Genomic DNA, 23,153 nt, shown 5'->3' on the forward strand with positions numbered 1-23,153 from the left:
GAGCCAAGCCCATCGGGACCTGTCAGGACCCGCTGGGACCCGCTGGGACCCGCTGGGACCCGCTGGGACCCGCTGGGACCCGCTGGGACCCGCTGGGACCCGCTGGGACCCGCTGGGGCCTGATGGGACCTGATGGGACCTGATGGGAACCTGATGGGAACCTGATGGGTCAGGCTGGATTGGACAAAAATTGAGAAATTCTGTTTGGGTTTGGGTTAGGGTTTCCTCAGAATCCAGGAGAAATTATTCATCAAGTCAAAGACAGATGAATTAGTTTTGCTGGCCTTTGAGATGACCTTGGAGGCAGCTCTTCCTCACGGTCTGTGTTGTCTCATGTTTCCCCGGCAGCGTTTTGACCAACATCCTGGACGTGCACCAGAACATGGGCTACTGCCCCCAGTTTGATGCCATAGATGACCTGCTGACGGGCAGGGAGCACCTATACCTCTACGCCCGCCTCAGAGGGGTCCCGGAGTCCGAGATCAGCAGGGTGAGATGCAACTGTTGCAGCGCTATGACACGATTCTGGAGGAAGACCATTAAAAACTGGGTCTGGTGATTGTAATAAGCTATGCTGCAATGATGACAGTGCTTGGTGTCTGCTCATTATGTCCTTCAGTCCCAAGCAAGGTTATCATAATTTTGTATTTTTTATTAATTTTTGTTCTAATTTCATTTTGACTTTTTGTTTTCAATTTCAGTTTAGTTTTAATTAGTATTTAAAAATGGGTTGGCTCATTCAGTTCAGTTTTTATTAGTTCCAGTGTTAGTTATAGCCTTTTTTTTTTTTTTTTTTTTTTTTTTGGACAATATAAGCTATTTATCAGGGGTAAGTAAGATTTAAAAGTCAGAAAAAGTAGTGTGAATTAAAAATTCAATACACCATTTTAAAAAATGTATTCACTTTTCATTAATGATAATAACCATGGTCCCATGTTATTAGCAATCAAGCTATGAGAAAAGGAGACAACCACAAAACACAAACAGTGGTGATATTTTATACCAGCTGCAGAGCGTCACGCAAGGGGCTGGTGTTCAAAGAATTCAGTAACTTCAACCTGCCAGCCTGTGCACACTTAAAAGTTTGGCCGAAGTGTAACATGAGGTGTGGCCGTCCTCCCTCTTCAGGTCGCAGAGTGGGCCATCCAGAAGCTGGGGCTGGCGGAGTACGCAGGCCGAAGTGCCGGGACCTACAGCGGAGGCAACAAGAGGAAACTCTCCACAGCCATCGCCATGATAGGCTGTCCTGCTCTGGTGCTGCTGGTGAGGCAACAAGAGCACTACCCTCTGGTTCAGGGTTTTGGTGGGGACATAAAACCTCAGCAATGCAAGCTTCCAGTATTTACATGTGTCACAGCCATACAGGAGCACGGTTAAGAGACTGGAACGATGTTTGCGTTGGCATAATGTAGCACATAGCATAACAGCTTGTGATTACTGGTACATGATCAAGCATTTCAGGATCTCAGGATAAGTGGTTTGGAAAATGAATGAATGAATGAAAAAATTCAAACAGTGCTGTGTGCTGATGTGTATGTTGTTGTCCTTATGATGTGTCAGGATGAGCCGACCACAGGCATGGACCCCCACTCCAGACGCTTCCTCTGGAATTCCATCATGAGTGTTATTCAGGACGGACGAGCTGTGGTCCTCACCTCACACAGGTAAGCTATCTCTTTGTATTCTTGTGTGTGTGTGTGTGTGTGAGAGAGAGAGAGAGTGTGTGTGCCTATGCCTGTGAGCGCATTTTCATTCTAACCATGCTTTCCTCCCCCTTCTCTTCCCAGCATGGAGGAGTGTGAGGCGTTGTGTACCCGCCTAGCCATCATGGTTAATGGGTCCTTCAAGTGTCTGGGAACCATTCAGCATCTCAAATACAAGTCCGTCATTTTACTTAATTCCATCATTTCACTGTTCACTGCTACTCAAATTAAAAGCATTGAAATTCTCTACCTGTTATACATGAATAGACGGTCTAAATGGCTTACTATGAAATTATCATTTGGAAATGATCTTCTGTATTGCCATATTCTTCTTTTGCATTGAGAAAAGCTCTAACTCTGCCTTATACTGGTGTGAGTGCAGGTTTGGTGATGGCTATGTGGTGACCATGAAGATCAGGGCAGCTAAGCCATGTTGTGCCCCGGACCTGAACCCTGCTGAAGCCTTCATGGAGAGCACCTTCCCCGGCTGCATCCAGAGAGAGAAACACTACAACACTCTGCAGTACGAGATCTCCTCGTCCTCCCTGGCTAGGATATTTCAGATGGTCCTGGCTAACAAGGAGAAACTCAACATAGAGGATTACTCAGTCTCTCAGACCACTCTTGACCAGGTAAACGAGAGAAGGAAAAACACAGCGCAGTGCAACAAGTTGTGCAAAGGGAGTTGGACAGGGGTGTCCACGTTCTCCTCTCATCTTTTTCAGTGATCTTTAGGTTACAGTAGTGGCCATGTTGAGAGGATTGACCTGTGGCACTTTGCAAGAGTCTAATGATTTTTTTTCATATTCCTTCATATTGCATATCTGAATCTTTGGTGCTTTGGAATCTTTCGGTACTAATAAAAATCAAGATCTCTCCTCCCCCTTTTATTACACATCCCGTTAAAGAGCAAGTCAACACTAGAAAAAATATGGTGCTGCACTGACCGTGTTGCACTTTTGGCCACAATTTAGGTGAATAATCTTTTCAGATTGGCTGGCAGGTGTGTTAAAACTGTGTTTTGCACACGTAGTTGGACTCTGGTTTAATAACCGTTTTAAATTCATCCGCTACCCAACATGTAACCATGACAACATTAAAAAGCACAGTTCCCAAAGCTTACTTGTCTTCAACGGCAGCAGTACAGCTGAGTTATCCACTTGATAAACTAACGACAGGGAACGAAAACACACCAGTGGATTTTTTTTGTATTGTTTCCTCATCTTTCCTTTATATCGCTTGCAAATGGTCATGGTGCAAATGGGATAATCCAATCGTAGGTGTGCGTTAAACGCATGATTTGGAAACAAAGCCAGCATGAAACCACCTTCGCGCAGGTGGAGGGTGTCAACACACACCTATGAGTTCATTATATCTTAGTTATTGCCCTCTCATCGTGTCATGTTTTAAACAAGCTTTACTACATAAGCTACAGTTTTTGTATTCAGTATCACTTGAAGGTGCTCAGTTTATTCTGATTTTTCTGTGTCCCTCAGGTGTTTGTGAACTTTGCTAAGCAACAGTCAGGAGAGGACGACACTATCGTGCTGCACCCACGAGCTGCCGGGGCAAGGCGAGATGTCAAGGACACATCCATCAAGGGCGCAGGGAAGTGAACTCTCCCCAAATACCTCAACAAGAAGGCAGTGTCCTGTCTGACCGATGATCTGGCACGTTGCAGTACTGCGCATGCTTGACTTCGCTTGTTCGGTACACAGGGTTAGCGGGCTTTGAATTTGGAAAGTGTGGAGCATAGATGTGCCTGAGGTATGTTCTACTCTTTCAAAGGAAGAACTCTGCTCACCTTGTTTGCCTTGTAAACTAAAGGAAACACAGCTACAGAATATTGCAGTCCCGCATCAAAGTAAACAGATATTAAGAGTTATGAGGCCTACCTAAGTGAATAAGTATTTTAATTATGAGAAGGACAATGTTAAACAAAATGAGATTGTAGACTGGTAAAGGTAAAGGGCATTTTGTGTGAACTCTCCTCCCCAAAATATAGAGCTTATCTGTTTGCTTCACATGCCAAGGAAGATGATCCTTTTTCGGTTGGCCTTTCTCTAGACTTGTCAAATAAGCACTCAGAAAGGTGTAGTCTTAGCACTTTATTGATGCAGCATTGACTGAAGCATCACTTTTTTACTGAGATTTTTGGCATTGAAAAAAATAAAACCCTGCTAGTGCAATATAGCGATTGATTGTTATAAAATGCTTTTGCTGCTATGGAATTTCAATAACTGTGATTTTATAAAGCCAATGATGGACTGTTATGACTTTGCGCTTTATCACGTGTGCAGTTTTGGTAAGCTGAATGTATATGGCTCCTATGACCACCAGTGCTTTGGTGTCATTAAAGGAAGAAGACAGAGAATGTCAAAAAAAAAAAAGCGATGTTGCTCAAAGGAGAATCATTTCAAATAAAGATACATTTTTCCTTAAAACATGGCTGTGTTTGGCTTTGTTACACACACTTTTATACAAAAGTTTGGTTAAATACCACCTGAGATTAGACAGATTTAATAAGGGCTACATCACCACAGCATTTATCATCAACGACTTGATCATCCGTCCTGCATATTAATGCCAGAGGTTACACTTCAATATAATTACCTTTCTTCCAAAAAAAAAAAAAAATCATAATCAGGATAAAACAACTTCACATTAGCACACTTTAAATACCTGCTTTATCAGCATTCCTCCTGAGAATTTGTAAAGCTGCACTCTTAAATGGATGCCATGACATTTTGAATTTTAGTCTTTTAGTTGCTCCAGCAGGCACTTCATTGAGAGGGAAAACTTCCCACGTACTGCAAGTCTTTCAGTCACCCTGAAAACTGTTCATTACTGTTACAAGCCTTCGTCACTGAAATGAACGGCGCCTACATGCTGTAAGCTAGTGAGCCAGCTTGTGGTGAATAGTACCCACGGGTTGGAGAGGGAGCTCTAAAATGCTGACATGCTGTTTTGCCAATACGCTCAAGTGTTCTATCACATTGTCACAAGTTCCAGATGACAATGTATATCGAGGTATTGTGATTATTTAAAAAGACTCAATGGCAACCTTAACATCCAATAAAAAACAAACAAACAATCTCCTCATATGGCAACAATGAAAGCACCAACTAATCTCTTTAGTAGTTGCCGAGTCAAGATCCAGCACAGGAAATGCAACCCACTGCTGTGACAGAACAGACATTCAACCAAAATGTTTCAAGTCATTCTTAAACGCAAAATTGTCATAAAATCCACCATTTCCATTAAGTTATGTTACACATTCAAACAAAATCTTAATTTGGGCTGATATACAACATTCATAGCTCCCATGGCCACTTTGAGTTCATCCAGTGATAACAAAGAACCTCGCCCAGCACCAGATTCCCAGGCAGCGACTTTCCTTCCTTCATGAACTTCACAGGACTCCAGAAGAAGCTGTCCAGCCAATGCACACTCATACATACGCTGCAGTATTCCATGTTTCAACCAGTATCAGAGAATCAGAGGGATGATAGCCACCCGGAGGCTGGGATAGTCCTTGAACTCCCGGCTGTAGGCTCTGTGTTTGCCTTTTGCCCAGATGGTCATCTGAATGAAGCCCAGCAGTGTGTAGAGCGCCACTGGAAGACAGAACCTGAGTGTTATTTGGGGGGAAAATGGGCAGGTGCATGAGGACTTTGAATATAGTGGACAGTGACAAAAAGTTGTGTCCTGGTCAAATGTGATGACCTCAGAATATCTTTACACCTTCATGGTTCTGCAGCTTCAACATCTTCATGTAGCTGCTCAACCAGTACAGCAACTAGATCTGTTGTGCAGGGAAGGAAGAATTAAAACAAACAAAAAAAAAAGGTCATGTCCTTACCTGGCAGACACTGGGTCATGATGGAGAAGCTCACCCAAACGCCAACCTGTGTGTTAAATAAGCACATAAACTTAGAGGTAGAAAGACCCAACTATGAGCTTCATGGGTCCTCCTCTGAACCATACAGCCTATGCATTTAATGCATACATGGAACAATATGATGTTGTTAGTGATTTGTACCTCGTATGTGTAATTTGGGCAGGATACAAAAAAGAATAGCCATGTGAAGGGATTCTTAGTAGGGTTGGGGAACTTTCTCATCCTGGACCCTGTTGAAGGATCAAACAAAACAAAACACATGTCAGGTTGAGTCTGAGTCTGGTCTGTCTTGTTGGTTAACTTACACTTTCAATGATAAAAACACACTCATAACCACAGTTGACCACCAGGCCAGCCTTTCAGCAGATTAAGTATATTCCATTCAAATCCAATCAGCTGTTGCACATTAAAATCTGATCTTCATATTCTCTTATATCCCTAAGCTAAATATAAAAAGGTGCAACTTCTCACCTTCTCCTCTGAGATTATTCAAAGTCAAGTGGATGGAGAAGTTGCCCATCTCGCATATCTGTGGTCACATGACAAAACAAATATTACACACGTCACTGCCTCGTCCTCTCTCTTAAGTAGAGTGGCCATGTTTATGATGGGTCAGTGTGCCGTCAGCGGGACGTACCACAAATATGACTAGTGCATAGTTGACTTGTACATCTCCATAAGCTGGGAAGAGAGAGGGAAAGAGAGACACTTTTAAGGTAAGAGGAAACAGAAGTAGAGAAAGAAAATGAGGTTGTGTGTGTGTGCGTGTGTGTGTGTGTGTGCCTTCACATGGGCTGACTTACATGGCGGTGTATAAAGAGGGTGGTTGATGTAGTAGGCCAACCAAGCTGAGAAACCCCAGTAATAAGCACAATTCTGAGACAGAATACATAGAACAACATGTGCTTTTGCTAAAAAAAAAAAATGTAGTAAATAAGTAAAATAAATGAAGAAACACCGTCCAGTTCATACTACAGTATTATTGCATGTTATAATGAAGCAGAGGATTAAAATTACTCCATTACTTTGATTGGAGCATAAAGCATCATAAGCACTTTGTGAAGACATGATAGTACCTGTTTATTACCTGAAGCGTCACATAATAAACACTGTGCAACACATTTAGGGGATAAAATACTGCATGATATATTTGTATGGTTCATCACATGATCATAGGCTATAACAAACCTAATTTTCTGTTGTTTGATGATTACACTGTAGAACAAGTATCTCTGCTTTTAATAGGCTACTAATCTGTGTGTAAGTCATAATAACTTCTAGTAAAATGTTACTATTAACATTTTTAAGCAATCTGAGGGACAGGGGAGTCTATAAAGAGAGTCTATGAAGTCTCATTTTCCCGTTTCATGAGCAACACTGAACACTGTCTATTTTTGAACCACTTTAAAAGGGTAAGTAGGATAGTTAACCACCTTTCCTCATCAAGACACAGCCACTGCAAGACTGTTCCCGGCAGCTTCCGTATTAGAAGTATTTTTTTTTTGCCCTTAGGCTGAAATCAGTTTCACAACAGCTGGCATGGGAGAGTGGAAAAGAGGCCACATATTTAAAAAGAGCTGCGCTTCAGCAGAGCCTCCTCAAGTGCAGTCATGTCCTCACCCTGACTATTGTCCTGAGAGGCATGGTTCCATGGGAGAAGCGATGAACAAAGATAGTTTCAATCAACCTCTTCACATAGTGGCAGGTATGACAGGCACAGGCTAGTCTGAGAGAGAGGCACAGAGGGGAGGGAGGATGGGTTTATACAGGTCAACAGTATAAATGCATGTCAATTTTTAGAAAATAGACTTTGCATATTGTGTCTTATTGCAATATGCCCTCTCTTCAACAGAGGCTTCTTGCAACAAATTCAAGTTTAAGACGAAGAGAAGATGAAACTTAAATGATCCCTGTGGGGCAAATTTGGTCACTGCAGCAGCAAAATAGTAAAGGGATTCAGAAGATTAAACAAAAACACATTTTGCACAGAAACAAAGTAGTTCCACCAGTTAGCAAGGAAGTGGGCTGGAAAAGAGCATCAGTGATGAATTCTAAACAAAAATGTGTTGTTGTGCACTATTCAAACTTTTTTTTTTTTTTTTTTTTTTTTTTTTTTAGCTTTGGGTCAACGCTCAGAATCATGGTTTTGCACTATGAAGTAGAAAAAAAAAACAGTCTATGTGTAAGGACTCAAACTATCTTAAAGGTTCACTGCATAGGACTTTAATTGAGTCAAATCATATCATATGTATATGAGTTAGTGAGTGTGAGACACTGTCCAAGAAACAAAAACACAAAGCAAAAACAGAACTGCATAGACAACAGCAGAAAATGGGAATAAAAATCACTGCAGCTTTTACTTGATTTTGTGGGGGTTTTTTTCTGCCAAACTACAAACTCGTCCTTTCAAATGACAGCTGTGGTGCAGTAGCAATACAGCACACAGGAGAAAAAGAAAAGGACAGTGAGAAAGTGCATCTTTGCTATGCATACATATACAAAAAATATCAAATATTTGCAGAATGACATAAGACGAATCATTCTGAAAAAAGAAAAAAATATATATATATGTTTGAAAAAGAATATGAAATACAGGAGACTGTGAAATTATGGTACACATGCACGTTGTGCAAATATTACATTCCCATACACAGGACTACAGGTCATATTTGTCATTTTGGTCAGGTGGTGGGCAGTATTCTCAATCCACACCGCTGGTTGTGTTCATTCTCAGCCTTGCTGAGGAATGTTTATGATGTATGCATAGGAATAATGTCCATCGGGTGTCTGTGAATAACAGTGACAACTGACATTTGCACAAGATGAAGTCTATACAACAGAAGCTCATATAAAGCAGGACAAGAGGACACTGAGGCTGCTGCTGATGCAAAAGGAAATGCACATGATAGACTAGAAAACTTTGTGCTGAGGCAGAGTTTCCACAAAGCCACACTGTCTCATCATGCTCATGTTGAAAACCACTGATCATGATGGCACTATAGAAAAATGTCCACTAAAAACCACCAATCATAATTGCTGGTTTGTCACCTTGCCACTTCCTATTGGGTCAAGTGATATTCCATAAATTGATTTTTTTTTTTCTGTTTTCCCCCACTTACGTGACAACAGGATGGGGACTGGAGGTGAAGGCAAATCTGTGTGAGTAGATGCAGGGAACACGAAAGTAGAAGAGGAGGTAGGTGAGGAGAGGCCCGATGTACTCTGCAAAAAACACCTGGAAACCCATCAGAAAAACAAGATCTGTAAACATTACTTACTTTGTGCCATTTTCTATCAAACACATGTCAGGTGTCTATTATAAAGGTAGGTATGTAATAGAAAAACAAAAATAGATATACCCAGTTATCTACCCGGTACAGTTAAAATAAAGGAAGCATGCACATCTGACTGACGGTAGCTCTGTAAATGTGAGATGTGCTTTTTGTGGTTTTAGTCCTTACTCTGTGAAGATCAGTGCTAATGCTGTTGAGCGGTTTTGGCCCCACAACTAATGGTGGTGAAAACAATGATTCCATTTCAAAAATGTCCCATAAATGAAAAACACCTGGAAACCCATCAGAAAAACAAGATCTGTAAACATTACTTACTTTGTGCCATTTTCTATCAAACACATGTCAGGTGTCTATTATAAAGGTAGGTATGTAATAGAAAAACAGGGAAAAAAAAAACCTACATAACTACATAACCAACATAAATGCCACAGAGATTACTTTTTACAGCATCAGCTCAATGCTTAGACTGCTTTGGACTGTTCTTGTTACCATAGTCCAGCCTAACTGTGGACCGAGATCTCTGAAGTACATCGTGGCCGTGGTTCCAACAGGTAGCGTCTGTAAGACTTCATCATCTTTCAGTGGTTTTCCATCTGCAAAAATGAGAGTAAATAAAGTGAATGAATAGCTGCGGCGACACCTTACACGGAAGAGTTCACTTTCCTCTGGAATAGTGGAAGTAGTTTCAGTAACGCTCCTGTTGGGGGGAGAAGTCACATCTGCAAAATGCGGACCCCTCTAGAGATGAGAAACAGATCTACTTTCAGACCGACTACCCCTATGTTCATCAGAGATTACAAAGCCGGCTTTAAAAACCTTCCTCAAGTCCACTGGTCATAAAACTTCCACTCCCAATTAAGCAGCTACACAGGTGTCATTTGACAGTAATTGCCTCTCTTAGGTACACATAAAAAATGGATGTTGGAATACAATTAAAACACAAATGTAAGTAAGGTTGGCCCCGAGTGGACACCATAATCTGACCAGTGTCATAACTATCTCAGAACTGAGCCAAATCACAGTAACAAGGGTATTCCAGTTTTACTGGTATTAAAGCAGACTTGAAGTTTGGTAGTGTTGGATGGCAGGGTTAGGGTTAGAGGACCTTTGTCATCATGGTGACACGAATAAACACGCAGAAGCAAACAAAACAAAACAACTGGTAACAAATACTACACTTGCTTCACACTGAATTAAACTCTAGTCTCTGGGTTAGAAATCCTGTGCAGGGATGACCTAGTATAAAAAACAAGAAGTCCCAAAATTATTCAAATTAAATGGCTCTTTTCTTATTATTTATTCTTATTCTTATTTATTTATTTATTTTCCTGTTTGAATTGGAAAGTAGATCCAGCAGGTAGCTTGCACAGCAAACTTCCATACAGTAACCTTACACCAGGAAGAAACGACCTGTACTTTCACAAATAATCGTACAAATGTCCAAAGGGCCAACATTTTGTTAGTTGGTTTTGTTTGATTTTATTCCTTGTTACACTACTCCACAACACATCCCGACACACCACATTGTTATTTATTTACACAACCAGTAGAAGTCGCTTAATTTTATAATATAACGATAGATCGTGATGAGCTGCTGTACAAACGACCTACATGGTTGTTTTTTGGTGGATGACAGTCTCATATTCTTGATAATTTTGCTTTGATAGAGCCCAGTCAGAACATGAATACACATTCATCATATTTCTTTCATTTAAGTTTTCTTTACGTTTTTTTTCCATTTCCATTTTATTCACAATAATTATGTCACCCATCCCGTTTATTACAAGAGATGTCATTTTACTTGTTGTAACATTATTGTGTGCATATTAATTTAGGTAACCATAAGTGAATGTTGTTAGTTACTAACCCTAACCCTAAGAGTAAAAATCCTGTCATAAATGCTTGCCAGTCAAATAAAAATGCCTGTAGCACGGCAGGAGTTCTTCTTTGGGAGGCTGGAAGTCAGATGAGTTTTACAGTACATGCTCTCTCTACCTGAACGCTCAGGGTGACACTGCCTCTTACAAGATAATACACTGTACTAATTGGATGACATTTTTAGAATATCCTCAAGGGCAACTGTCCCAGATAGCTTTTCAACCAATTTACCTACACTGTCGTTGCTTTTGAGTTTGTATATAGGCCCTTTGTATATTCAAAACAAAAGCACTGAAGAACTAATACCACGTACTAGGTCATTCTTTATCATTTTATGTCCTTATTTTTCTCTTATATTATTCTGGATAGAAAATAGATATACCCAGCTATCTACGCGGTACAGTTAAAATAAAGGAAGCATGCACATCTGACTGACGATAGCTCTGTAAATGTGAGATGTGCTTTTTGTGGTTTTAGTCCTTACTCTGTGAAGATCAGTGCTAATGCTGTTGAGCGGTTTTGGCCCCACAACTAATGGTGGTGAAAACAATGATTCCATTTCAAAAATGTCCCATAAATGAAATAAAATGAAATAAACTCACACACTAATCAAATCTAGGTTTGAAAGGCTTGTGAAAACATTAGATCACACAGGATGCGTTTTTGTTAGCGACGCCTGGAGGCGTGTGTACATTTACCTGAGTTAGGTTTCGCTACTTTCATCTGGAATGAGCTTTTCATCTTTAAGTACAAGCGGCCCCATCGCTAACTTATAATTATCCATTTTATCTTTCAACATTACAATAGCATCAAGTGGAGCTCCGATAGACAAAAGCGTTCTATCTCCAGTAATTGAGATGCTGTAGAGTCACACTATTTCCCCAAATGAAATTCTCATGGTAGGTTTGAACACTGGCAGGGAATCAAATACAAATTTAAGGGCAAAACCCGTCTCCTAATCAGCAAAGAGTGAGCGCTCTGGACTCTCTGACATTAGATCTTTGGTCTCTCTTGTCCCTGTGGCATGCTTTAGTCCAGACCATCACAGAGCAGCTGGGTGGGCGTGCTGTGTTTATTGACATCATCTTGCATGACGTCTGGGTAATAAAGTTCAAATTTGGAGCTCCCCAAGTGCAAATTGTGTGTTGTGACATAAATGTTGAAATGTCATTTATTCTCACTATATTGTGCTTATGAAACACTAATAGATAATTATAACATGCCCACTTACTGGGATCAAGCTTCAGGGCCTGTCTCGCTGGATACCACTGAGGATCTGCATGTACGCGCACACACACACACACACACACACACACAGAACACACACACCCACCCACACACACACACACACACACACACACACACACACACACACACACACACACACACACACAAACAGGCATAAATACAGGGCTAGAAGCAGGTAAACAGGCTCGGACACACAACCCGGCACTGCACAAATGGAGTTTGGCTTCAGGCCCAATAATAATTAATCACAATGGAGTTGTGTCGAGCCATGCTGCTCTGATGGATGCTGACGGCCTCAGGCTTGGCAAATATTTGCTTACCTTTCTGACTGGATGCACACTGACAGCAGAACCGCTGCAGTCTTCAGGAGTAAATAGCAAATTATGTTTTTAACAGTATGCCTCACTAGGGAAGGGATATGATACTGCTGTACTTCAAGATGACTTAATTTCAACAGCATAACTGTGTTGATGATTAGTTTAGGCTACATTTCAAGATTTCGAGTCAAAATTTCACTTCAATATGCAATATTGGATGTAAAAAATAACAGAAAAATATGCTATCAATACATGGCTTGAACTAAGTCTATTGATCCTGCATTGATCCTGAAAAAATTGGTTTTGACCGACACAACTGCACAGTAATAATATTACAGAACCGATATGCAAGACCAATATATTGTTTGATCTAAACGCTGCATCATTTCATATGAATACTCACATAATTTGTGGAAAAGACTCTTGATTTCTCCTATTGTGGAGTTGGGCTCCACCTGAGTGGAAAGTAAGCATAAGAATGTCATGTTGATGTACTGCTGATGAAGATATAAGTAATGCTTGATGTTAAAAACAAACAAACAAACAAACAAAAAACAGATCTTATTGTTGCAGAATATTCATTCAAGCTGTGAGAACGCACCTTATCTAGAAAGCAAAGCAGTTCCTTCGTGGTGGCATCCAGGACTTCCACCTGTGGTTAAAAAATAATCAATAATAAACATAGCTGAGCATGACCTAGTCTTTAAATGAGGTCTGCAGACAAGTCACTGGACATAACTTGTGTACATCGTTTTCTTAACTGCAGTGACAATTAGTGCAACGGTGAAATAATAAGCTTGACTTCCTAAAGAAATCTTCCATTGAAGCAATAGTAAGCACTGCAAGGATCAAAGTCGAGGCTTCCTGATGAACCTAATTTCCCCTCGGGGATCAATGAAATATTTCTGATTCTCATATAATACTGTGAGCCTTCAGTGATCTTATTACATGGTTTTGTTGGATACAGTTGGGACTGGTTGATTGTGCAGCAGGTTATTTCTTGTCCAGACTGTTGTCAAGGGCCTCATAACCCCACGCATGTTCGAGTCCTGGTGGTGTTCATGCTGGAAAGGCTCTGATACATACTGACACTTAAATGGTACAGAGCCTTAATTACTGTTATCAGTAACACCTGTGTTTACCAGTTACTTCGTTTCAAAAAGGCTGCTGTTAAAAAGGTATATTACTGGGCCCCAACCACTGCAGACCAAAAGTGACTGGAGCTTCCCTCCTACAACCTGAACCCGACAGCCATTATTTCTTTTTAGATTTTAGATTAGATTTAGATTGTAGTTCAGGGGCAAAGCTACCGATTGCACATATTTCTTTTTGTGTCTAAACCTGAGCCAAGCCCTTGTCCTCCATTGCTAGGTTACATTACCGGCCTGAAATAGCCTATTGCGTAAATTTTGCGTCATGTAAACAGCAGCACTATATAGGAAGTTGCCCAGAGTAGACAGCAGGTCCATCATTTTTCACTAAAATGACACTGACGTGACAGAACCCAACCCAAACCCAAAAAAATATTTCCAAATTTTCCGAACCCTGCCCAACTTGTTGGGTCTGATGGGTCCCAACGGGATCCGACAGGCTTGGGTCGAGTATACACTCTCTAGGCACCACCTACCCTCAGTTTTTAAAAAAAAAAAAAAAAAATTGTCATTTCTTTGCTTTTAAAACCAACATTGTTATGGAGAAGCTGGAAAATAAGTGAGATAATCTATGATGACTCTGTCTTCTATTAAAAATAATTACCTCCAGATTGGACATTATTTTTTGGAAGGGTACAACATCATCATGGATTGTCCCTTACATATATGACAAGAAAATCATGAAGACCATTGCTCTTCATAGCAATGGTCTCAATTGTTTTTTTCATATGATGTCTCAAAATAATCATGATAATGAGTTTTTTGATATCACAATAATATAGCACCTTTTTAAAGAAATCCTTTTAAAAATGTCAAGTTGTCTCGCTAACTTATTTATTACCAGCCGGGCAAGTGTCTTCTATAGGTATCAGGATGTGGCCAATCTGTTGATGGTGTGCAGTCTTTGCCTCTATGTGCCACCTCAGCAGCAAAACCACAGTCAGACAGTAAAAGCGTAAAAGCTTGATCCACCTGATGGATCCGCCTTCGCATCAATCTCAGCACGAGCTGTAGGGATTGTTTCTATCCATTATCGAATGAGGGTCATAGGTTGTAAATTTGAGATGGAGTGAGGTTTGATGTTGGCATTGCTTGGAAGTGCTGTGACATCAACACTAAAATGTCAGGCTTTAAAGAGAAAGCTATTTTCATGCCACATGTCTTATTCAAAACGTAAACAGCACAGGTTTAATTCCTATAGGAGTTAAGCGTCCAACAACAAATTTAAATTCTCAATTAATTTTAACAACAGTAATCATTCCACTTAACATTTCCCATATACAATTTGAGAAAATGCTATTTATTTACCTTAAACAAGCATACTGATAAAAATAATGCACCAGCCATCAAAACAACAACAAAACAAAAATAATACTTCTGTTCACCTTTATTGATTATCAATCAGTTTTCACAATAAAGCCAACTCACTGGTTTGTTTTCCTCACTCAGATTCCTAGCAGCCATGGATCCCTCCTTATTTGTGATCAAATCATTCTGTGGGTGTTTATGATCACTTTTAGATGAATATATTATTCCAGTTCTATGACAACTTCATATTTATTTAGTGTACATCCAACAGTTATTTAAAGGATTTGTGGAAATGTATTATAAATAAATCATTAGTAATTTAATCTAATTAACAAACATGACCATTACTGAGGAAACTGCCAGCGTTTCTCAGCCTCCACACATTTTACATTATAAATCACCAGGCTGACTTTAGAGGGAAATCTGCTGGATTGCTTAAGACATGAAACAGGAACTGTTTTCATTCTCCAAGCAGAACACAATTTATTCTATTTCTGCTACTTTAAGTGCAGATTTTCAATTTCATATTACTATACTGGGACTAACTGCATATTTACCAATATCAAGAGCTGTTATCAACTCTTAACCTGAGAAACACAGAGTGCCAGAGCAAGCGCCATTAAAAGACCATCCCAGTGATTCTGAATGTTTGGCCAGTTTACTGCCTTTTCCCCACATTTTACATTACAACAAAGTATTTTGCAAATCGTTGGGAGGTACTGAAGATTTCATAGCATATATTCAAAATCCCTTGATTTTCAAATATGAATTTTTTTTAACCCACTCTCATTCAACCCATAATAAAATGTTGCCATGCTACATTTCGGCAAACCAACAAATATGCTGAAATGTCAGTGTTTCTGAACCAGAAATATGTTGCATATCAACAAGTAGAGTTATAGCCAATGTGGTGGAGCCTGTGTCAACCTCAACGGTAATTTTCATGCATGCCCAAACGCTAGCTAACATTGGCCCATTAGCTACTTCAGCCAGTTTGTTGGCTTCAGTAGCAGCGTTAGCCACCAAAAATACTTAGTTAAGGTTAGGAAATGGACATGGGTAACGTTACAAAATCTTAGCTAATATTAGCTGAACACTGCTCTTGCTTGAGACAGGACTTGAACCCTGGTCTGCAGAAGCAAAGTCCTGTTGATTATGTCATTCACCACCTACATCACGAAAACTGAAAATGTAACGTTTCAATGTATCCTTGGTTTGCAGAAACGTCCCCAGGGACTATTTCCTGGTGGAGGGGCCGTTTCACTCCACCCAGTTTCAAGTCATCAAAACACAACAGTGCTGCTGATTTGAGGAAAACTAATGTGAAAACGAATGACTTATACAGCAAATACAGCGATGTTATATTGGTGTGGAGAAAGTTTGAAGTCTCTGAAAGTTCATTTTCATATCGTAGTGGAATGAATGGAAACCAATGGCTGGAGAAAAGGGAAGAAAAATTGATACTGGAGCTCTAAAATACAACTGTTTGATTCAGCAAAAGAACAAAGTATATACATTTTGTAGATATTATGCTAAACATGCAAAATCACTGGTATGATCCTTTAAATAAACAAGAGGCTGTCAGGCAATTTGGTTTGCTTGACCTGACCATGTAAACATAATAATGACATTTTACCCAATGCCCAAAATAATGGCACAGCTTAATTTTATCTCCCCAGTAGGCCTGATGCCCAAGTGTGTTCAGTTTTCTCGATGGAGCGATCTCAGTCAGGGTAATGAGGGTGACTGAGTCCAGTTGCAAAAGGTAAGGGTCCTGTCCTGCTGCTTTGTAGTGCAGATCCTTTTAATCTTAATTAGACTGTGTCAGTAGTGATGTACGGCATATGCATGGAGGCAGGTGGGTGGCGCACCACAATTTGCCCTGAAAGCACTCCATACTGTGCTGCTCAGCAGAGCTGTCCTGGCTAAATTGGTTCCTTTACTGGACAGTGTAATAACCCGCTAATGGATACCTAAAGATTTGCTGAGTGTACAGAGGGAGAGAGAGAGAGAGAGAGAGAGGAACAGAGAGAGAGAGGGAGAGAGAAGGAGAGAGAGAGATTCAAAATGTCCTCTCCACTGCATAAAATACGAACACTCTGCTGTTTGCACTGGGAAAAAAAAAAATGTCAAGCTCTGCAAGTTATTTTAAATTGCATCCAGAACTCGGGTTATTTTTATTCAAGTCACTTTATTTGAAAATTTCAGTATTTCATCAGCCCATGCATATATTGTGTATGATTTATATATACATATTTGTGCACATTTTACTTATGCCCAATACTATATTTAAACCATAATCTTGGCTATCTTTAGATGAGGGTAACCTGTGAAACTTAAATTTAGGTCTCCATGAATGAATGTCAATAGCACGTTTTTCAAGAGGTGATTATGAAACAACGAGTTAGATCTAACAATAAGTCACTCTTCTTTGTTTCAAGCAAATATTAATAAAAAAGTTACCCAAATTCTCCTGAAACAAAGTGTGATTTCCTGAAACAATATTTTCTGTCAGTGCATCAAGGTAATCTGACTCAAATTTTATTTGCACAGCTTGATAAATCTGGATGAAAAATGTCATCCTTTGCCAAGCTCATCATTTTTCCTGCAGTGTGCGCTCATGCTTTACAGGACTTGAGCACATGGCATGCTGACACCTCGGTGGAGGGGCGTCTTGGGAAATGGGTTTGTTTTGTTTCCCATCTGCTAACCTTCCCAACTGCGTTACGGTAGGCGTGCGTTTGCAGGTTCACAAAGAGCACCGGGGGTGTCATTAGGCCTGTGTTGTGTGAGACTGTGTGTACTCAGACGTGCTGAGTGTCCTTGTGAATCTGATTATCAGACGACTCCGTCCTCCCGGGGGGATGCAGGGCACTGCTGACAGCACAGGTCATGTATGTGTGTGCTTGTCAGAGCTGTGGTTCTGAAAGGGGGGGAGGTACAGACTTTTTTTTTCAGATTAACATATCCCTTGTAATATCAGTGTGCTCTGAGATATTCAGAAGATGCATGGGAGATAGAGAGGCTATGGTTTTCTCTGTATTTTCCTTCAACCATCCGAGGATTTGAGGGGGAGACAAGTGAAGGAGTCTCTCAGCCCTAATAGCTTGACTTAATGTGAAAACTGATGAATATAACGGCTGATCTTGAACCACGGGATCATTACATCAACCCCTCACCTGATATGATGCTATCAAAGCTGATCAGCTGCTATGGCTGTCCATCCCTGCCTTAGTCCATAAAAATGTCCATTCTTCTCTCAAAATGCCTCAAAGTGGACACAATCCATGTTGAAAAACGACCTTCTCTCCACCCAGAAAAAGTAATGAATTAAGCACTTTGCTGATTGCTAAATTGGCCATAACGTTTTGCTCAACCGTAAATACAGTAATAAGGATGACTGTCAGACAAGACCTTCCCAGCATGCTCTGCTGCACTGAGCTGAATGACTGTTAGGCCAGCTGAGGTTTCCAAAGGGCACTATATAACTGATATAGCTGAATGTTGACAGAATCATGTGGTGACAAATTGTATTGCTATGTTGCACTGTTAACAATAATTGTAGTGATTATACAACAAATGGAGTATTCCTAATGTTACAAATGTAAAACGGTGATCAAGTATGCATTCTGCAAGCTCATATATATGCCCAAGATTGTTCTTGAAATGTTCATTCACTCTGTCAACTATCCATCATGTCCAGCTTTCACGGGGGAAGCTGTAACTTTTTTGAGGCTTGTGAATCTGTGCTAATTTGGCATGTGGCCGCTATGTAACAGCAGCTGAGAGCATGGCACAAATACCAGAGCATGTTGTAAATTAGCCCCAGTTCACAGGCCTGTTGGACTTATACCAAGTGACTCCTGTGCCGCTGTTACGCCCTCTGAAGCCCTGTGAAGCGCAACTGGAGTCAAGAGAAAAGTCATATTAAAGAATGCTACAGCTACTAGCTGTGTCTAATAATTTTGACGAAAAAAAAACAACCAACAACCTTGGACCTGAGAGACCCTCCTGAAACTTTAAACTTGTGCCTTTGTAATTCAGCAAGCCATAATTCTGGCGCACCAGCTCATAATGAGGCCCCTTGCTGACCAGGGAGTTTGCCCTAAATATGTCAGGCTGACATCCATTTGAAAAGTCACCATGTCTCCTGCAATTTAAACACATAACATTGTCTTGAAAGTTTTCTTTTTTTTAAAGGCAATGTTCCAGAACAACTTTTTCCCCGCTGATATGGAATGACTGTCAGTGCTGTCCAGCTTGTCAGCTTGACAGCTTTTCAGTGAGATGCTTATCCGAATAACGTATTCCCATTTTTCTAAATAATGTTCCGAGCATGTAGCCGGGGATTACTCCTCTGTGCAAATGTTGCATGCTGTGCAAAGAGGCTTCTAAAAATGCCTCCTGCACAAATCTCCAAGAATCAACATCATTAAAGAAAAGGATAAATGTGAACCAATATCTTTCTGCTAATGATTTCTGACCCAGTTCTACTTGACTTTGCTCAAAGAAGTGCCTTGCTCAAATGAGGCCTTGTGAACCGCAGAATGCTTCCACATTTAAAACTCGGAAATCTCAATCGGAAAGTGAAAGGGACATAAGTCTCAATTAATTCATGTGCATTCACTGAAAACCTGTAAGTTAGACCAACCATTAAAGGACATGAAAAGAAAAGGAAACTGCAATGACGTTGTGACCAATATATTAGTAGAGTTACAACCCCAAGACTTACCTCAAAGAAGGTGGTTCGGCTCATGCTGGCAGATTATTATAGTTCTGTCCTCTGTGCTTAGGGTGAAAAATGTCCTCACACATCAGCACAAGCAACCACACACTCACACACACTCATTTCTCACACACATGCAGAAGTAGTTGCTCTCCTTTCGAGGACAATCCCTGGACTGACCCCTTATTCTTCCCAGCCTCCCTCTCTCCCTAATATCTTCTCTCTCTCTCTCTCTCTCTCTCTCTCTCTCTCTCTCTCTCTCTCTCTCTCTCCCTCTCTCTCTCTCTCTCTCTCTTGCACCATCCATCTGAAATAGTGCAGGGACAAGGTATCACCAGAGGCATTCAAGAGACACTGTATCTTCTCTCCCTCTCGCTTTTCTTTCATCCCTCCCTCTGTCTCTCTCTGTTTGCCAGAGGATCTTTGCAGGAGGCACCAACTTGGCGAAGGAAACTGGATAACCCACCTGAGAACGAGGCAGAGATACAGCACGGAAAGGTAAAAAGTGGAGGTAAATAATGAGTACTGTATATCAAAAGACAGAAGATGAGATGAAATTTTGATGATTCCCATGACCAGACTTAAGGAGTCTCAGCAACATATGGATGCAGCAAAGAAAAATGAACCCTTGCTGAAATTAAAATGGAATATATTAACCATCACCCGACCAACAACTTTCATGTGTGAATGAAAATGCATAAATGAAATGCATGGGGCATTTTGAGGACATTACAAAATAACACCAGTTAGACATATCTAGACTGAGTCAGTTTAACATAAAAATTGAATGGAAAATGAAATACATGCAGTATAAAGTAGGCGAGGAATTACACAAATATTGAAACAGCCTACAGATGCAAAAGATTGGAAGAAAATGTGAGTTGAGACCCAGCTGAATGGAATAACAGTTGTAAGTTATTCCACGGCATGCCAGGGAGAGTTACAGCACAAACCACCTTCATCTTCAGCTCCGTGGCTCAGTTGTGTCAGCAGAAGATGAACCTCCTCCCTCCCCCGCCCCACCCCCCGCAGGGGTGGAAAGGGCACCGAAATAACCCATTCCAGAAGAAGCAAAATCGCTGGGGTAAAAATCTACATATGTAAAAGTGGAAAGTAGCTCATTGAAAATGCACTCAAAGTTCCTGAGTTAGGCATCTGGAAAAAAGACATATGATCTTTCCCGTGCAGTTAAAAAAAAAAAAAAAAAAAAAAAAAGGACAGAGTTAAATGTAGATTCTTAGATTCACGGGGAAAAAAAAACATTTCCTCGGTAATACAAAGTGCAACTGATGGCACTTTGTCAGCCATACTAACATGCAGGTGTGTGTATGTAGGCTGTCGTGTGTGAGCAGAGCCGGCCAAAATGCAGAATTTGATTTGGCAGCCTTCCACTGCCTCGGTGCCACCAGTACTACTGACTGATGTCAGTGCTTCATCAATCACCTACTGATAATCTAACCCACTTATTATCAGTTTTATTAATTGTAGCTCTGTTGCTTACATCATACCAATGTTAGCCTGGGATGTTTTTACCCTTCTATGCTTCTTAATCTTACAAAGTAACAAACTCACAAGAGCAGTCTGGTATTAATTTGCACTATAATGTCCAAAGTAATGCAGTACTAAGTGGCATGCTGAACATAGTTTACTGAAAAGTAACAAAATAAACCAGCAGGCAATGCATTCACGGTAAACCTAAGTACTTTAATTGCTTTTGGTTTAAAAAAAAAAATGGCAACTTTTTTTTAGACCATCTTTGGAGGGACGTGGTATCTTCAGGTGGAGATAAAGGTCATAAAGGGTATTCATCATCTGAAAGCTGTGTGTGTGAGCAAGATAGACCTGTTTGTCCACAATGACAGACTTCTGCAGCCGTTATGGGCCTTGAACAAGGAAAATAGTGTTATTGAATATTCTGAAGGTTAGTTGATTTCATGTATTTGCTCTGCTTTTGGTAGAGGAAATATCTGCCAGCTGTGTTTGCTACTGCATTTGAATTAACAGTAATCAGGTAACCTCACATCTAATCAATGAAGTAAGATCTTCTCTATATGATGATGTATTTAATTTAATCTCAGATACAGGAGAAAGTAAGGGGAATAGGCTAATAAACAAGTTCTACATCATGAACACTTTACAATTACAGTACATGATTGAAGCATACATTGTCATTGCTACCTGCACTATTAAGCACTACACATTTACCTGCTGAGGAATATGATGATGTGCTCTGCCAAGAAAAGTCATGACATCATCATGTATCATCACTATGTAATGTCAGTCATTTCATTAGGGGAACACCCCTGTGACTCATCAGGTATCATAGCATCCAGGTATATTGTTCTCATTAATTTCACTGATTGTTGCATGTAGTTTCGATTGCATTTGAAATATTTCATGTAACAGGCTAGTTGTAGGAACATATTACAACTCGCAACTCATGAATGTGAGCAATTTGTGTAAAAAAGTTTCATGTACACTGTTGGCCTCACAGTGCCGAGGGACAGTGGGACAATGTGAGAGCAATGGCACGCAATAGGTTCAACATCTCCCTCTGCAGTGAATTCAGACAACCTCAGTCAAGTCAAATGTATATGCATCAAAAGATGATTCACTGATTGTATAACTGTCCTTGCAGAAAAAGAGAGCAAATATATTTTTGTAGTTCACAGTGGATTATACCAACCCTCCCTGTCCAGAACTGTTAATCATCTTCACATGCTTTCTCACGCCTTGGGTTTCTCTGATCCAGATCTGTGGTGGATTCATTTCTATAAGCCTACTCAAGTATGGAAGAGGTATTTTTAACTTGCAGGGTGCATTTCTTGGCACGAATACTATGTATGTTCGCTCATATGTTTATGAGTGTCTTTTTAGCATGCACAAGGCCACTGAATGAATTAAGAACTGAAAAGAAGTAAATACTAGCACCGCGAGATGGTTGCACTCACTGAACATCATGGATGGATGAAATGTGATTTTTAAATTTAATAGCATTTAGCATGTTTTGTTGTAGCTTAAATAATCGAGACATACATTAATAACACTGCAGGAGAAAAATGAACAGCACCTTGTGGCAATAAATCCAAGCTATTCTTTTAATGTTAACTCTGTATAGTAGATTAAACTCTTATGATTTACAGTTTGATCAGGCCATTGAGGGCCTCAGGCTGATGCAAACCCAGGATCAGGAGCGGCAGACCTCAGGCAAGGATGGGACAGCAAGTCAGTGGTTAGACTTAGAGAGAACATGCGGGAGCATCCCAAGTGAAAGAGAGGGTCCACTTACAGGATATGCAGCAGTTCTGGCTAATGTTGATTATTTAAAAATATCATAATGGCTGAGGTAAACAGATCTGAGTTTGTAAATCAGAATACAAATAAGAATATGAGCACGACTGACCCATCTGCTGACAAAGGTAGCAGTAAGATGTTGTGTTCCTGGGATAGCTTTTGTTGTAACAGAGCAGTAAACGTGTGTGTGCACGCTTAAATGAGACCAGAAAGCTCCAAATAGTTGTGAGAGTAATGCTCAGGATCAGGGAGTCAACTGATTTTTTTTTACAATTCTTTCAATTTTAGGTGCATTTATTGGAAATGCCACTGGCCAACTTCAAAGGTAAAGGTA

At 40.3% G+C, this 23,153-nt stretch overlaps 2 protein-coding genes across 5 annotated transcripts in view; one reads left to right on the top strand and one right to left on the bottom strand.

Moving 5' to 3' along the window:
• Positions 1 to 4,147, top strand: part of abca4a (ATP-binding cassette, sub-family A (ABC1), member 4a) — a 54,321-nt gene extending 50,174 nt beyond the window's left edge. For all 4 annotated transcript variants that reach the window (XM_030079140.1, XM_030079141.1, XM_030079138.1 and 1 more), the window contains 6 exons: positions 349 to 490; positions 1,129 to 1,263; positions 1,561 to 1,664; positions 1,788 to 1,880; positions 2,086 to 2,335; positions 3,200 to 4,147. In XM_030079140.1, the coding sequence (XP_029935000.1) occupies positions 349 to 490; positions 1,129 to 1,263; positions 1,561 to 1,664; positions 1,788 to 1,880; positions 2,086 to 2,335; positions 3,200 to 3,319 (844 nt within the window). In that variant the 3' untranslated portion in view covers positions 3,320 to 4,147. The remainder of the gene's footprint in view (positions 1 to 348; positions 491 to 1,128; positions 1,264 to 1,560; positions 1,665 to 1,787; positions 1,881 to 2,085; positions 2,336 to 3,199) is intronic.
• Positions 4,148 to 4,294: 147 nt separating this feature from the next.
• tecrl2a (trans-2,3-enoyl-CoA reductase-like 2a) overlaps positions 4,295 to 23,153 on the bottom strand; it is a 58,601-nt gene continuing 39,742 nt past the window's right edge. Inside the window, exons 2-14 of the mRNA XM_030079980.1 lie at positions 13,289 to 13,313; positions 12,942 to 12,992; positions 12,744 to 12,795; positions 12,007 to 12,051; positions 9,387 to 9,490; positions 8,724 to 8,839; positions 7,225 to 7,330; positions 6,408 to 6,480; positions 6,242 to 6,285; positions 6,076 to 6,133; positions 5,746 to 5,834; positions 5,566 to 5,611; positions 4,295 to 5,320 (exon numbers count right to left, since the gene is read on the bottom strand). Of these exons, the coding sequence (XP_029935840.1) occupies positions 5,193 to 5,320; positions 5,566 to 5,611; positions 5,746 to 5,834; positions 6,076 to 6,133; positions 6,242 to 6,285; positions 6,408 to 6,480; positions 7,225 to 7,330; positions 8,724 to 8,839; positions 9,387 to 9,490; positions 12,007 to 12,051; positions 12,744 to 12,795; positions 12,942 to 12,992; positions 13,289 to 13,313 (937 nt within the window). The 3' untranslated portion in view covers positions 4,295 to 5,192. The remainder of the gene's footprint in view (positions 5,321 to 5,565; positions 5,612 to 5,745; positions 5,835 to 6,075; positions 6,134 to 6,241; positions 6,286 to 6,407; positions 6,481 to 7,224; positions 7,331 to 8,723; positions 8,840 to 9,386; positions 9,491 to 12,006; positions 12,052 to 12,743; positions 12,796 to 12,941; positions 12,993 to 13,288; positions 13,314 to 23,153) is intronic.

Source organism: Myripristis murdjan, chromosome 20 (genome assembly GCF_902150065.1).
Source record: "Myripristis murdjan chromosome 20, fMyrMur1.1, whole genome shotgun sequence".
NCBI lineage: Eukaryota > Metazoa > Chordata > Actinopteri > Holocentriformes > Holocentridae > Myripristis > Myripristis murdjan.